The sequence below is a fragment of the Drosophila ficusphila genome, unplaced genomic scaffold (genome assembly GCF_018152265.1).
Source record: "Drosophila ficusphila isolate 14025-0441.05 unplaced genomic scaffold, ASM1815226v1 contig_106, whole genome shotgun sequence".
NCBI lineage: Eukaryota > Metazoa > Arthropoda > Insecta > Diptera > Drosophilidae > Drosophila > Drosophila ficusphila.
In genome coordinates this window covers 2,991,261-3,004,816 of record NW_025063993.1, presented here as the reverse complement: position 1 = coordinate 3,004,816, position 13,556 = coordinate 2,991,261, and the positions used below count along the sequence as shown (strand labels likewise).

Sequence of the window (13,556 nt, the reverse complement as noted above, 5' to 3'; positions counted from 1 at the left end):
TTCGCCAGTTCGCCAATTCGCCAGCTCGCAGTTTTCGTTTTGCAACGGGGAGAGAACAAAGCTGGCTCGAATCGCGAGCTGGAGTCGAACAGTCATCAATTCTTCATCTGCACGCGCCAAAGCCGCAGCTCATTCGGGCCTCACTTGGCTCTTTCCTTGCAGCCAGATCAATTTTTGTTTCGATTTTTGCTACACATTCGAGTATAGTCACTTTTTTTGTCGCTTTGTCGCCAAACTGGTGCGTGGCTGCTGCGCATGCGTGCGAGCTTTTCGCGAGTGTTGGCCAACTGACCGAACGTATATAAGCGATTATAGGGCCGGGCTGGCCAACAGTCCAGTCCAGTCGGCCGCGTGGCTCTGCTCTACATCCCGAATCGTTCCGTTCCGTTTCGATACGATACGATCCAATCCGATTCGACTCGATTTGACCCGTTGCGTTGCGTTTCGAGCCGAACTTAGTAGAAGTTAAGTAGCTCGGAGATCGAAATTGAATCTAATCGCAGTGTCCTGTGCGTAGCTTTCTCGAAGCGAGTTGATCTAAGAGCCCCCAAGGATAACCCACACGAATTATAATCGAACCATCAAGGATCGCAAGCTTGTGAATTCTTTTTTGAAAAGTGCAAATGGTGTGTTACTGAACAAGGATTCTACAAAGTTCGTGAATCCTTTCAAACGAAAACCAGTTATCGCGCGTGCAGAGTTCTAAAAGTGAAAATATGAAGGTGCGTCCTTTTAATATATGTTTAAAAAACGAGAAGCGACAAGACAATGTGTGAAGGAATAGTTGACTTTTAAAATTAAACAACTATAAAACTTCATATATCTATATAAAAATGGTTTTCAAATTTTAATAATTCAATCATTATTTTGCTTAATAAAATATGGATCTCATGATTGCTGAACAACTTAAAATTCAAAAATACACACTAAATATTTTATATAAAAGTTTTTAATCAAATAAAGCCTTCTTATATTTTATGGAAAAACTCTTAGTTCTTGGCAACTAGTAAAAGGAAAAGTCGCGGATTTTTGGAAAACAATAATTTAGGGAAATATTAATTTAAACTCTTTCTTAGGTGTCCCAAATAATTTAGAAACAATGCCTGTACTGTGTAGAATGTTAAGAGATCAAAACCCACAGGTCTGACTTATGAATAATTTGTGGACTTAAATAACTTAGCTTATTACAGTTGGAATTATTCAATAACAAATTAGTTAAACAAATTGTTTAATTAAACTAAATTTCTTATTTCGTGGAAAAATAAGTGCAACGACTAGCTATTTAGTGTTGTTGTATCAGAACTTATTTACGCATTGGATTAATCTCGTTGATAAAATGCATTCTTTAAATGAAGCTGTATTAGAGCACAAACGCAATCGAACTTAAGAATTTAAACATCTATTAATTTGATTTTTTTTAATACAGATAAATTTTTCACAATTGTTGCCCATTAGCGATTAAAAAAGCTTTCGAAATGAATTTTTGATTTCCTAGTTACCCAGTTTAAAAATTATATAAAACTATTATTTTATTATTATTATAATATTATTTTTTATTTATTATTTTATTCTTCTTAAACATAATAACTTGTACTTAATAATGGAAGTAGTTGTTGTTTGAAAGTGTGAATAAAAAGTACAGTAATTTTAATGATTTCAGTAATTAGTTTCGGCTTCTTTTAAAATAATTTTCCATATTTAATATCATAATTTTGTGAGCATTTAAACTGGCTTAAAATCCCACCTTTCGGTTTCAGTTCCACTTGTTGGCCCTGATGGGCATGCTCATAGTGGCTGCGGCGGATCCCTCGCCCACTTTGGCCCCGCCCATCGTGCCCTGTATTCACGCACCCCCGGCAGGATACTCGTATCCTCCGCCGGCGGAGGTGAAGTTCTCCATCTCGCCCGGCGTGACCAAGTACAGCCAGAGCCCGGCGATTTCCACGTACTCGGAGAACGGACACCTGCTGCACACCTCGGTGGGCAGTTCCGGGGCCTCCTACCAGTCGACTGCCGGGATCGAGGGACTGTCCCACGGGGGCCTCACCCAGATCGAGAAGTACGTTGCTCCGGTGCAGAAGACCCTGTTTACCCCGTCGGCGGAGTACGGAGGAGCGGGGATCACCTACGCGGACAAGTCACCAGCCGCCAAGTACGCAACGGTGGTTCCATCCGGAATCGAGGTGAAGAACGTGGTTTCCCCCGCGATCACCAAGCTGGACAACTCCTACCTGCCACCAGCGCCTGGAATCACGAAAGTGGCCACGTACACCTCGCCAGGATACAGCTACAGCTCGGCCACCCCGGGGATATCCAAGGTTGCCACGTACTCCTCCCCAGCTCTTTCGAGTGCACCCTACTACGCGCCACCAGTGACTTCCAAGGTGGAGACCTATAGCTCACCGGGATACACGTACTCCAAGGCCACTCCTGGTTACTCTAAAGTGGAGACCTACAGCTCCCCCGCCTACAGCTATGGCCAGATCTCCCCCGGTCTCTCCAAGATTGCCACCTACTCGCCATCGGTTTCGTACTCAGCGCCAGCGATTGCTAAGGTGTCCACCTACTCCGCCCCCGCCGTCAAGTTGGCCACCACCTCCTCTCTGCTCTCCTCCCACGGAACGGGATACTCCGCCAGCTACGCGCCCTCGATAACCAAGTACAGCCAGGCGGCAGAGGTGTCCCACCAGTACATCTCCAAGCCCATCGTGGCCGCCTATCCAGCTGCTGCTCCGGCGATCACTAAGGTGGCTGCCGGCTACGGAGGCACTGCGTCCGGAGCGCTCTCCCACCAGTACGTCTCCCAACCGGCGCTGGTTGCAGCTCCAGCCGTCGCCAAGGTGGCCAGTTACGCCGCTCCTGCGGTGGCCACCTACTCCTCAGCTCCGGCCATCACAAAGCTCTCCACCAGCTACGGAGCATCGGGATCGGGTGCAGTTTCACACCAGTATGTCTCCAAGCCAGCGGTGGCCATCTCGTCAGCTCCTGCAATCGCAAAGGTGGCAACGTACGCTGCTCCTGCCATTTCAACATACGCCACTGCTCCTGCCATCTCCAAGGTTGCCACCTATGCAGCTCCTGCCATTTCAACCTACTCCACTGGTCCCTCCATCTCCAAAGTAGCCTCCTACTCCTCAGGACATGGTTACGGAGCAAGTGGATCGGGAGCCGTGTCCCACCAGTATGTTTCTAAGCCTGCAGTGGCAATTTCAGTAGCTCCTGCAGTTGCCAAGGTTGCCACCTACTCCACCCCTGCCATCTCCACCTACTCCGCAGCTCCGGTGGTGGCCAAGGTGGCCACTGGCTACGGAGGAAGTGGCTCGGGATATAGTTCTGGAGCTGTTTCCCACCAGTATGTGTCCAAGCCAGCGGTGGCCATTGCAGCTGCTCCCGCCATTGCCAAGGTGGCAACCTATGCTGCTCCCGCCATCTCCAGCTATTCAGCAGCTCCCGCTCTGACCAAGATCGCTACGAGCTATGGAGGATCAGGCCATGGAGGGGCCGTCTCGCATCAGTACGTATCCAAGCCGGCTGTGGCCATTTCGGCAGCTCCAGCAATCGCCAAGGTTGCCACCTATTCTGCTCCTGCCATCTCCACCTATGCCACGGCTCCTGCAATCGCCAAAGTGGCAACCTACGCGGCTCCAGCCGTGGCCACCTACTCCTCCGCTCCCACTCTCACCAAGGTTGCCTACAGCCAGGCGGCGGATGTGTCCCACCAGTACGTCTCCAAGCCCATAGTGGCCGCCTATCCGGCAGCTGCCCCAGCGGTGGCCACCTACTCCTCCGCTCCGGCCATCACCAAGCTCTCCACCAGCTACGGAGCCTCGGGATCTGGAGCTGTCTCCCATCAGTACGTGTCCAAGCCAGCGGTAGCCATCTCGGCAGCTCCAGCAATAGCCAAGGTTGCCACCTATGCTGCTCCTGCCATCTCAACATATGCCACGGCTCCCGCAATCTCCAAGGTGGCAACTTATGCTGCTCCTGTCGTGTCCACCTACTCCGCAGCTCCTGTGGTTGCCAAAGTAGCCACAGGATACGGAGGAAGTGGCTCGGGATACAGCTCCGGAGCTGTTTCCCATCAGTACGTGTCCAAGCCAGCGGTGGCTATCGCTGCTGCTCCTGCAATCGCTAAAGTAGCCACCTATGCTGCTCCTGCCATCTCCACCTATTCTTCGGCACCCACTCTCACCAAGATTGCCACCGGCTACGGAGGATCAGGCCATGGAGGAGCCGTCTCCCATCAGTACATCTCGAAACCCGCGATCGCCGTGGCTCCAGTGGCTCCTGTGCTCTCCAAGACCTACCTGCCTGCTGCGCCGGCCATCGCCTTGCCCGCCAAGGTGGCCACCTATGCAGCTCCTGCCATTTCGACCTACTCCACTGGTCCCTCCATCTCCAAAGTAGCCTCCTACTCCTCAGGACATGGTTACGGAGCAAGTGGCTCGGGAGCCGTCTCCCATCAGTACGTTTCCAAGCCAGCGCTGGCCTCCATCGCAGCAGTTCCTGCCGTCGCCAAAATCGCCACCATTGCTGCCCCAACCATCTCCAGCTACTCCACAGGTCCTGCCATCTCGAAGGTGGCCTCCTATGCGGCTCCTGTCATTTCCAGTGGCCACGGATACGGAGGCAGTGCATCCGGATACAGCTCCGGAGCCGTCTCCCATCAGTACGTGTCCAAGCCAGCGGTGGCTATTTCGGCTGCCCCCGCCATTGCCAAGGTGGCCACCTATGCTGCTCCAGCTGTGAGTCACATTTCCGGCGGACATGCCATCGCCGCCGCTCCCCTTTTAACTGCTAAAGTGGCCGCGGGATACGGAGGCAGTGGATCCGGATACAGTTCGGGCGCTGTGTCCCATCAGTATGTCTCCAAGCCAGCGGTGGCCATTTCAGCTGGTCCTGCCATCGCCAAGGTGGCCTCGCCAATCGGACTGGGATTGGGAGTGGGACTCGGATACGGGGCCAGTGGACATGGACACGGCGGAGCCTTACTTGGAGCTCCTCTGACCAAGTTGACGACTGCTCCAGCTTATTCCCTGGGAGGAAAGCTGGCCAGCAGCACATCCTACGGAATCCACGCGGGTAAGTTTTTTTTATTTAACCTATTAAAAATAATAAAATTTTTAAAAATGTCTTAACATGTTAAATAGTTTCACAAAATGTATTTATATAAACAACGTCCCGATCAAATATATTTTAAATTTATAATATTCTATACTTTTATTTAAACTTCCCTAAGTCGTAGCTAAACAAGTTTAAAAAGCAACAAAGAAAATATGTACTATCTTAATTAAAAAACAGTAAACAATCTAAATTTATCTTTTAAAAACTCAACTCGACGTACACTCGACGTATGGATTTCTTTTAAAAATTTATGAACTTTCTTAACTGATAAAAAGAAGCCTTCAAAAAAGTAGGCAGGAAAATCCAGGAGCTACATTTTTTGTAATATCGAGGTGTAGACAAGGAACTAAACATAACAAATACAAACAAGAAAGGAAGCTAGCTTCGGCAAGCCAAAGCTTATATACACTTGCAGTCATTAAATATGTCAAACAAAATACATAAAAGCTAAACAACATCGAAGCTATGAAGATTTTTCTTTTAGTTTTCCATATTGTTTATATGACAGCTATATGATATAGTCGTCCGATATTGATGAAATTTAATTTGAAACTCAAGATTCATGAGAAAACTCTATATTTCAAAAATCATGATTGTCTGATAAAAAACAACTACATATTTTAGCATTTTATTTCCTTTAATGAAGAGTATTTAAAAAACTTGATGTTCCAAAAATCATGCTCGTGGGATTAAAAACAATGACGTTATAATTTTTTTTTCCATTATTTTTTGATCTCTCCTATGGCAGCTATCTGATAGAGTTATCCGATTTTGATATAATTTAATCCGAAATGCAATTGCAGTTAGAAAATGACATCTGAAAGAAATCAAGTCGATCCGATCAAAAACAGCTGTCTGAGAATTTTTTATTTCATTCTTTCGTATTGGAGCTATTCGATATAGTCGGCCGATCCGGTTCATGCCGACTTCGATTCGGCGTGAAATAATTACACACGTTTTGCGAAAGTTTTAGCAAGATAGCTTTAAAACTGAGAGACTAGTTTAAAGCAAAACGGATAGACGGACAGACAGACAGACGGACAAACAGATTTCGATTCAGATGGTGATGCTGATCAAGAATATATATACTTTATGCGGTCTGAGGTGTCTTCTTGACTGCGTTGCAAACTTCTGACTGAAATTATAATACCTTTTGCTCTGCAAGGGTATAAAAATAAAAATGATTGTCTTAAAATGCTGATTAATTAATGTTTTTGGTTTTTGCTTAACCTAGCTCATTGTTAAACTGAATTATTTATTGGAAGCATTTAATCATTAGTATAACATTACATAAATTAAGTTATACACCAGACCCTTCCATAATGAGACAAATCTAAAAATCGAATTCATTTTCTTTCAGGTAACTTGGGACATGGATTAGCGGGTCACGGTGATGGCTACTATGGAGCCATCTCCTTAGGGCATGGAGCTGTATCTCCGGCCCTTTCATACCATGGACTGCTCTCCCACGGATCTGGTCTGGGCCCCGCCTCCTCCCCCTCTTTGGCCCATCTGGACTCCTCCCTGAGCGGATACTCGCACGGAGTGGGTGGAATCGGCCCACTGGGAGCGGGATTCTACCGCTATGCCCCAAGTGTGCCAGTGCTAAGCAGCCACGCCCCCGTGGCAGCCACCGCATACCTAAAGTCGGCCCCGGTGGCTCAGCACGCAGTGCTGAAGGTGGTGCCCGAGAAGCACCTGGAGCACTTCGTGAGTTATCCATGATCTCTCCATTAACATGGAATTTTAAGATACCAAGTTTCCTCCAGGATGCCCATCCCCGCTATGCCTTCGAGTACGCCGTAAACGATCCCCACACGGGTGACAACAAGCACCAGAAGGAGGAGCGCGACGGGGATGTGGTCAAGGGGGAGTACTCCTTGGTGGAGCCAGACGGCAATGTGCGCACGGTGAAGTACTACGCCGACTGGGAGACGGGCTTCCATGCCGAGGTCATCAACAGTCGCGATCAGGGCAAAATTGTGGCCAAGCGCCAGACGGAAGCCAAGTCGTGAGGTGAGTGCTTAGCCAAACAGGTAAAAACCTTTCTAAAGAAAGTCTGTAACACGTACAGTAGGGATCACAAATCAGAAATTTTACATTTTTTTTTAAATCTTCTAACCGTATATTTTGGGGCATTTCAATAATATCAGTCATGTCTTAAATCTAAATATAAAATCAAAAAGCATAAGCATTTTTATTTTAAGAAATGTCGAGGTTATATGTTTATATTCTATATAAAATATAATTACACTTTTTTAAAATTGCACAGGCAACTAATAGTAAAAATATTTAAAATTTGACATAAAACACAGTTTCTATAAAAAATCTCGTATAAATCTAAACTTGGTTAAAAAATATAACCTCCATGAGAAGTTATTCAAACTGAAAAATATGAGCAGTACAAAGTCTTCGGACATCATATTTTGATCATAATTATGTTTTCAGCTCTTCACAGGTCGCAAATTGTTCTGTTCGTTCAGCAACTGTAAATAGCCTCAAATCCAATCTTCTTCTCATTAAACATTAAACGTATTTATGTAAACCCACAACGACAACGATGCACCACAACAACGATGCCATACGGCCGCCATCTTGCCACGATATACCCAATATCCGACTATATATTCGCCCCCAAACCGCCCACTCTGGTTCCCCGATTCTGTGCTCATGTGATAAGCGTTACGTTTTATTGAACTGCTTGCGCCGCTCTCATCTCAAACCGCGCGCCTCTATTTCGCCCAACTACTTGTACATAAAGAAATGTATATTGATATTTTGTAAAATGTTAATTTCAAATAAACGAATTTTAAGAACGCCACGGTCGGGGGTGCTCGACAATGAGATTTTTACGTGTTTTTGATTGGTTTTTAAATTTAACGAAGTCATTCGGTAGAAAAGCAACATAAAATAATCATGTTATCATTCCACAAAGAGCTATAATGCACTGATTCCCACATAATACCAAATACCATTTACTATCCTATTAATTGTTTAGGTTGGATGTACTCATATGTACAGTACCTCATTTGTTGTATGTGATTTTTTAATGTAATTCTTAAAGCAAAATGTTAATGAATTTCTGTTTTGGAGAAGAGTATCAAGATCTTACTACGAGTATATTTCAACCATTTTCCCCCCTGCTGGACATTCAAAGAATAAGTTTCCTTTAATTTGTCTAAGTAATGTAAATTTGTTTATTGCCCGATAAACACGAAATGAACTATATAATTGTACAGTTTTACATATATATCGTATATATGTACGTATGTAATATCTAGTTTGGTACAAATAATTATTTTGTTGTGTATATTCAAGTTATATAAGCTGCGAATCACATATACCTTTGTTATGACCGAAATACACTTGGAACGCTAAGTCGTATAACTAGAAGTTTTGCTCGAATGCTCGCCGTAGATCCTCGGTAATGAAGAGGCCGAAGTCGGTGTTCTTGGCCCGATGCGGATGCTGAGTGCAATATGTCTGGAAGATATGTCGCAGGATGCGGCTGCCCTGCAGCTCGATCTCCGAGCGGCGCTGAGTGCCAGCGGTGCCCATTTCCAGATGGGCGAGCAGCCACTGGTTCTTCAGCGAGCGGAGGTCCTTCTCCAGGTCGGCCAGCTCCTGGCTTTCGGTTCGGGGAACGTGCAGTGGCTCCAGTGCGGCCAGCGTCCTCCTCATCTCGCCGCCCTGCAGCTTGACGCGCAGGGATCGCTCCTGCCGGAGGGCCTGGAGGAGCATGTTCATCTCCCGGTTGGAACTCTTCGTGCTGCTGCTCACACAGGCGCTGTCCGCCTTTTGCTGCTCCTGCCAGTGCTGCTGGGCCTGCTCCAGGATGGATATCTTGTCCGCGAGTATGTTCAGCGCCTGTCCGAGGGCCGCCTCCTTGGCCAGGATCGATTGCTCCAGCTGCTCTACGGCCTCTGCGAACCCGGCCAGAACGTGGCACTGCTTGCTCAGCTGCTTCTCGGCCATCTCCTTGCGAACCTGCAGTTCCGAGAAGTCCTGCTGCTTCATCTTGGCCATGTACTTGAGGCTCTTGATCTCCTTGTCCCGCTCGGCGACAGTCAGCTCGAGGTTCTTCACGTCCTCGTAGTGCCGTTTCACCTGGACAGCCCGTTCCTGCAGCGTGTTGCTGGTGGGATGGCGCACATACTCCGTGTTCACGTCCGTGGACTCCAGCAGCGTGAAGAGCTCGTCCAACTGCTCCTCCAGGAGTTGCATGCACCGCTGGCTGTAGGCGTCCACCTCCCTGGGCTCCTCCACCTCCTGGCTCGGCGCGAACTTGTTGTAGTTCAGCACCAGCATCCGCCACAACTTCTCGTGGGCGATTCCGCCATTGGAGTCCTTGCTGGCCTCTCGGGCAGTGGAACCCAGCAGTCGGATGAGGGCTCCCAGCGCCTCGTTGGCCTCCAGGATTCTCTGGTACCTGGCACACTGCATTCCCGTCCAGGAGGCCGTCTTGCTGCCACCCAGCTTCCTCTGGAGCTTCTTCAGCTTCTGCTTGTGGGCGCAGCTCTGCTCCATCAGCAGTTGCATGCAACTGAAGGAGGCCGTCTGCTCGTGGCCCAGTTGAATGATGGTGTGCATCAGGCCCGCGTTTGCGTTGACTGCATCCAAGCCCGCCTCGTAGACCTCGATCAGAGCCTCGTACAGCTGCTGTTCGTCCAGGAGCTCCACGAGGGCTTGGGGCGGCATCAGGTTCTGGTGCAGTCCACTCACGTAGTGGAGCACCCGCTGAATGGGCTCGCAGTTCGTGTGCTCATCCAGTTGCCCGGTCTTCAGCAGCCGCACGAACTCGTCGAGCTGCTGCTCCTGGGCCTCCAGATCACTTCGATAGATGGCCGCATGGGTGCACAACTCGTAGTCGCAGTGGTTGAGCCCGTGGCGGAACTGCTGGAGAACCAACTGGAGACTCTTCAGAAGGTAGAGGCACTGCGACCTGAAGATGTAGCGCTGCACGGAGTAGCCCTCGAAGATGGCATCGCGACCTTAAAATAATACAAAAACCAAAATGTTTAATCTGTATACAAACATTCACTCATCTTAAAAAAAAGAGTTCTACGAACGCAGTTTCCTGCGACTTTGGTATTGATTAACAATGATTAACAATAAACAAAAGGATTTTGTTTCGTTTTTTGTTTGTTTATAATTAATGTTATGATTAATAATAAATTCAAATGCAAATATTTTAGAATATATTGTGTAATGCCACATCCCCCTTAACTAAACCCACTCACCGAACTCGCAGGCCGTGGGGAACTTCTCGTTGATGGCCTGGCACACGATGGTCAGCTTCTCGTTCATCCTCTCGAGGAGGAGCATGACCAGCACCACGTCGTGCTCCCCTCCGCGCAGAAGGAACTGTTCGGGCACGAAGGCCAGGACGTGCTCCAGGTGCTGGCGCTGCAGCCTCAGTTCCACCGTCTTGATCTGCTGCTCCAGAGCCCTTCCGTAGGCCTTGCTTACACTGAAGATGTGCTGGTAGTCAGTCTGGCTCTGGTTGGAGCCCTCCTCCTGCTGCGATTCGTTGGCGCTGCTGAAGTCCTCGATGGACAAGGTGCCGTCGGCCCGCACTTGCAGCTGCTCCTGGAGTTGTCTCACCAAATCCCGGAACTTCATGATGGTCACATCGCGGTCGTAGAGACTCTCCATGGCGGCGTTCTTCTGCTGCTCCAAGATCTTCACTTGGCTGCCCAGCTTGTCGATCTCCTCGCGCAGATCGGTTTCCAGCTCCTGGTTGCTCTCTATGAGCTGCTCCTGGATCTGTTCCAGAGCCTCCAGTTCGTTGACTTCATCCTCCAGTAGCTTGACTCGGTCTTCGAGCTCTAGTTTCAGGGAAGCCAGTTGGGTGACCATGGCTTCTGCTCCGAGAGAAGCGTCCACCTGCTCTTTCAGGTCCATGAGCTGCACCTCCATGTTGTCCACCCGCCGGCTGAGCAACTCCTTGATGCTCTTCAGCTCGTTGATCTCCGAGTGCTTGGTCTCGAGTTCCTTGTGCGTTCGTTGGCCGATCTGCTTCTCCTGGGCGAGCGTGTCCCTCAGACGAACCACTGTCTCGCGGAGGCGTTGGTTGTACTGCTCCAGGCGAAGGAACTCGCCGGGGGATTGGGTAGTGACCCCCACACCGGTGTGCTTCTCACTCTTCTCGATCCGCTGACCCTGCTGCTCCTCCTGCTCCGCCTTCAGGATCTCCACATCCAGGGTCAGTTCGTCGTTTCTCTCCTGGGCGATTTCCAGCTCCATTTGCAGGGTCTCCATCCGCTCCTCCGCCATTTCCTTGTCCAGAGTGAGCAGTTCTATGCTCTCGGCTATCTCGTCCAACTCCCTCTTGAATTTGGTTGAAGCGTCCTGGGCTTCCCTCAGTTCGTGGCGAGATCTCTGCAGCTCCCTCTGGAGCAGCACCTGCTGCGTCATGATCTGCGACTTGAACTCCATCAGCTGCTCGTTGTGTATCCGCATCCTCTCCAGCTCCAGAAGCTTCAGCTTGTCCTCGCTCTTTTGTCCCCTCAGCAGCTGAAGTTCCTCCCGCAGTTGTCGCAGTTCGGGATTGTCCAAGGGCGGAGCCACCGAACTAGGAGTCCTCAGAGCTGGTCCTGGGGTGAACTGAGGTCGCAGGATCTCCAGGAAGCGCGGCTCCACGAAGGCTGCTGGTGCAGCTCGTTTCACCGAGCTCGTGGGACTCATGCTGGTCTTGCTGCGTTTGGGGGCCAACGCCAGGGGCACCGGCATGGCCAAAGTGAGTTGGGCCGTGGAGCTCTGGGCCTGTGCTGTGGTCGGCTTCGGCTGGCTGATCCTTGTCGGTCTCAGCTGGGTGTACGATGTGGATCGCCTCTGGTTACAGGTCATATTTGGCGGTATCAACTGAGCACTGGGCCTCTGTGCCGGCAATTCCCCGAGTATGCTTGTTTGGAGCGGATTAGCAGGCGCCTCCGGTTTTGGATTGACTGCCTCGCTCCTTTGGGTCTCTTCCACCTGCTTTGCTGGCTCATTTTCCTTCTTTGTTTGCTGGGCTAAGTCCTTGGGTTCCTCCTTGGGAAGCTCTTTTGGTCGCTCCGCATCCGATGTCTTTCTGGGAGACATGTTTACATCCTTGACTTCGTCCGCTTTCAAATTTCTTGCATTGCCGTCAGCCACAATTGGATTCTGGAAAAAATATGAGTAACACAATTCATATATCGTGATATCTTCTTTATAAAACTACATATTTTGTTTCAAAGTACTTTAAAATAAGCAATTACAAATAGGAATACCCAACTAACAGCTACCCTATAAAAAAAATCGGTTAAAGATCGGCAAAACTGTAATATTGAATTCCAATTTTTGAGAACTGTGTTTCTCAGCTCAAACATACAGATTTTAAACATATCGGAGTATTTACATAGACAGACAGCTAACTTTTACTTTTAATATTCGTATACCACAAAATCTGAAACTTCGAAACTTTTCGACACCAACTTAAACTGCCTGTACAATCCCAAATTAAGACAGAAAAACGGCTGGATTGGCTCATGTGACAATTAAATTCAAAAATATATCTACGGTATCCGGTAACAAACTTTTGAACAAAGTCAATACACCCGTCTTGCCCCTACTGATGAGTATAAAAATGTATACCCAAATACCCAAAATAAGTAACCAATTTGAATATTGGTTTTGGTTGACCTACATTCCGCGTATGCTTAGTTACCCGGATTCCTTTGACTCACCTTTGGAAGCTGTAATGGCTGCTGTTGGGCCGCCAAAAACTTGCCGGAGGTCTTGGCTAATGTCTGCTCCCTCGGGGATTGGCTGTTCCTGCTCCTGTGCTGTGGCGACGGAGTAGAAGGAGTCGCCTTCGCCTTGCCAGATGTGCTGGCCACCTGCTCCCTTGGGTTGTCCTACAGAAAGTAGTTGTAATACGTACATTCCTGTTTTGCAACTCTCGACTTGCATTACGCACCTGCTCATCCACGGACCTTCCCCCGCCACTCCGCCTCGAGAGTTTTGTTCTGGCCCCGTCGCGTTGCATTTCATCGGTTTTTCGATTGTCCACTCCCTTCGGCAACTCGGCAATCCTCACCAGCTGCTGGGCGCGCACGAAGAGTCCACAGTTGGTGGGGCACTTGAAGTAAATGCTGCCATCGATGCTTCCGTTGTTTTTGCCCAGCGGCTCGTCCAAAACCACGCCGTACCAGAGTCCGGCGGCGAAATTAGTGCGTCCCACATAGGCAACCTTACCCTGAAGATTTTTACCCGTTACCTCAACACGCTGGCCAAGTTTCAGTTCCCGGGGGCTCATCATATAAGCATGGAGCTTACGTCATCTTGTGGAACCCACTGTCCAGTTGGATGAGTCGATGGCGTGTGTAATCCAGTTAGCAGCTTGCAAAACTGCAATACTGAGCAAAACCGATGCGAAATCGAGTCATCATGTGCTGATGGCCCCACCC

The 13,556-nt window shown here is 48.7% G+C and overlaps 2 protein-coding genes across 2 annotated transcripts; one reads left to right on the top strand and one right to left on the bottom strand.

The window, feature by feature from the left end:
* Positions 1–350: 350 nt before the first annotated feature.
* On the top strand, positions 351–7,970 carry LOC108088914 (endochitinase A). The gene is made up of 5 exons (XM_017186927.2): positions 351–722; positions 1,758–5,082; positions 6,485–6,834; positions 6,894–7,140; positions 7,573–7,970. The coding sequence occupies exons 1-4, from the start codon at positions 717–719 to the stop codon at positions 7,137–7,139; spliced, it is 3,927 nt and encodes a 1,308-aa protein (XP_017042416.1). The 5' UTR covers positions 351–716; the 3' UTR covers position 7,140; positions 7,573–7,970.
* A 317-nt stretch (positions 7,971–8,287) lies between these two features.
* Positions 8,288–13,502, bottom strand: LOC108088842 (dynactin subunit 1). The gene is made up of 4 exons (XM_017186815.2): positions 13,067–13,502; positions 12,834–13,004; positions 10,365–12,270; positions 8,288–10,115 (listed from the first exon to the last, which is right to left on the bottom strand). Exons 1-4 carry the CDS (start codon positions 13,406–13,408, stop codon positions 8,512–8,514), a joined length of 4,023 nt encoding a protein of 1,340 aa, XP_017042304.1. The 5' UTR covers positions 13,409–13,502; the 3' UTR covers positions 8,288–8,511.
* Between the last annotated feature and the right edge of the window lie 54 nt (positions 13,503–13,556).

What these genes read in the sequence shown, in the direction of transcription:
- LOC108088914 (XM_017186927.2), top strand. An exon ending in ATCCTACGGAATCCACGCGG is followed by an intron (nt 5,083 to 6,484) that starts GTAAGTTTTTTT and finishes ATTTTCTTTCAG; the next exon opens with GTAACTTGGGACATGGATTA. An exon ending in AGAAGCACCTGGAGCACTTC is followed by an intron (nt 6,835 to 6,893) that starts GTGAGTTATCCA and finishes AGTTTCCTCCAG; the next exon opens with GATGCCCATCCCCGCTATGC.
- LOC108088842 (XM_017186815.2), bottom strand. Translation starts at nt 13,408, where the DNA reads ATGATGAGCCCCCGGGAACTGAAACTTGGCCAGCGTGTTGAGGTAACG. An exon ending in GAAGGTCCGTGGATGAGCAG is followed by an intron (nt 13,005 to 13,066) that starts GTGCGTAATGCA and finishes TACTTTCTGTAG; the next exon opens with GACAACCCAAGGGAGCAGGT. An exon ending in AGCCATTACAGCTTCCAAAG is followed by an intron (nt 12,271 to 12,833) that starts GTGAGTCAAAGG and finishes TATTTTTTCCAG; the next exon opens with AATCCAATTGTGGCTGACGG.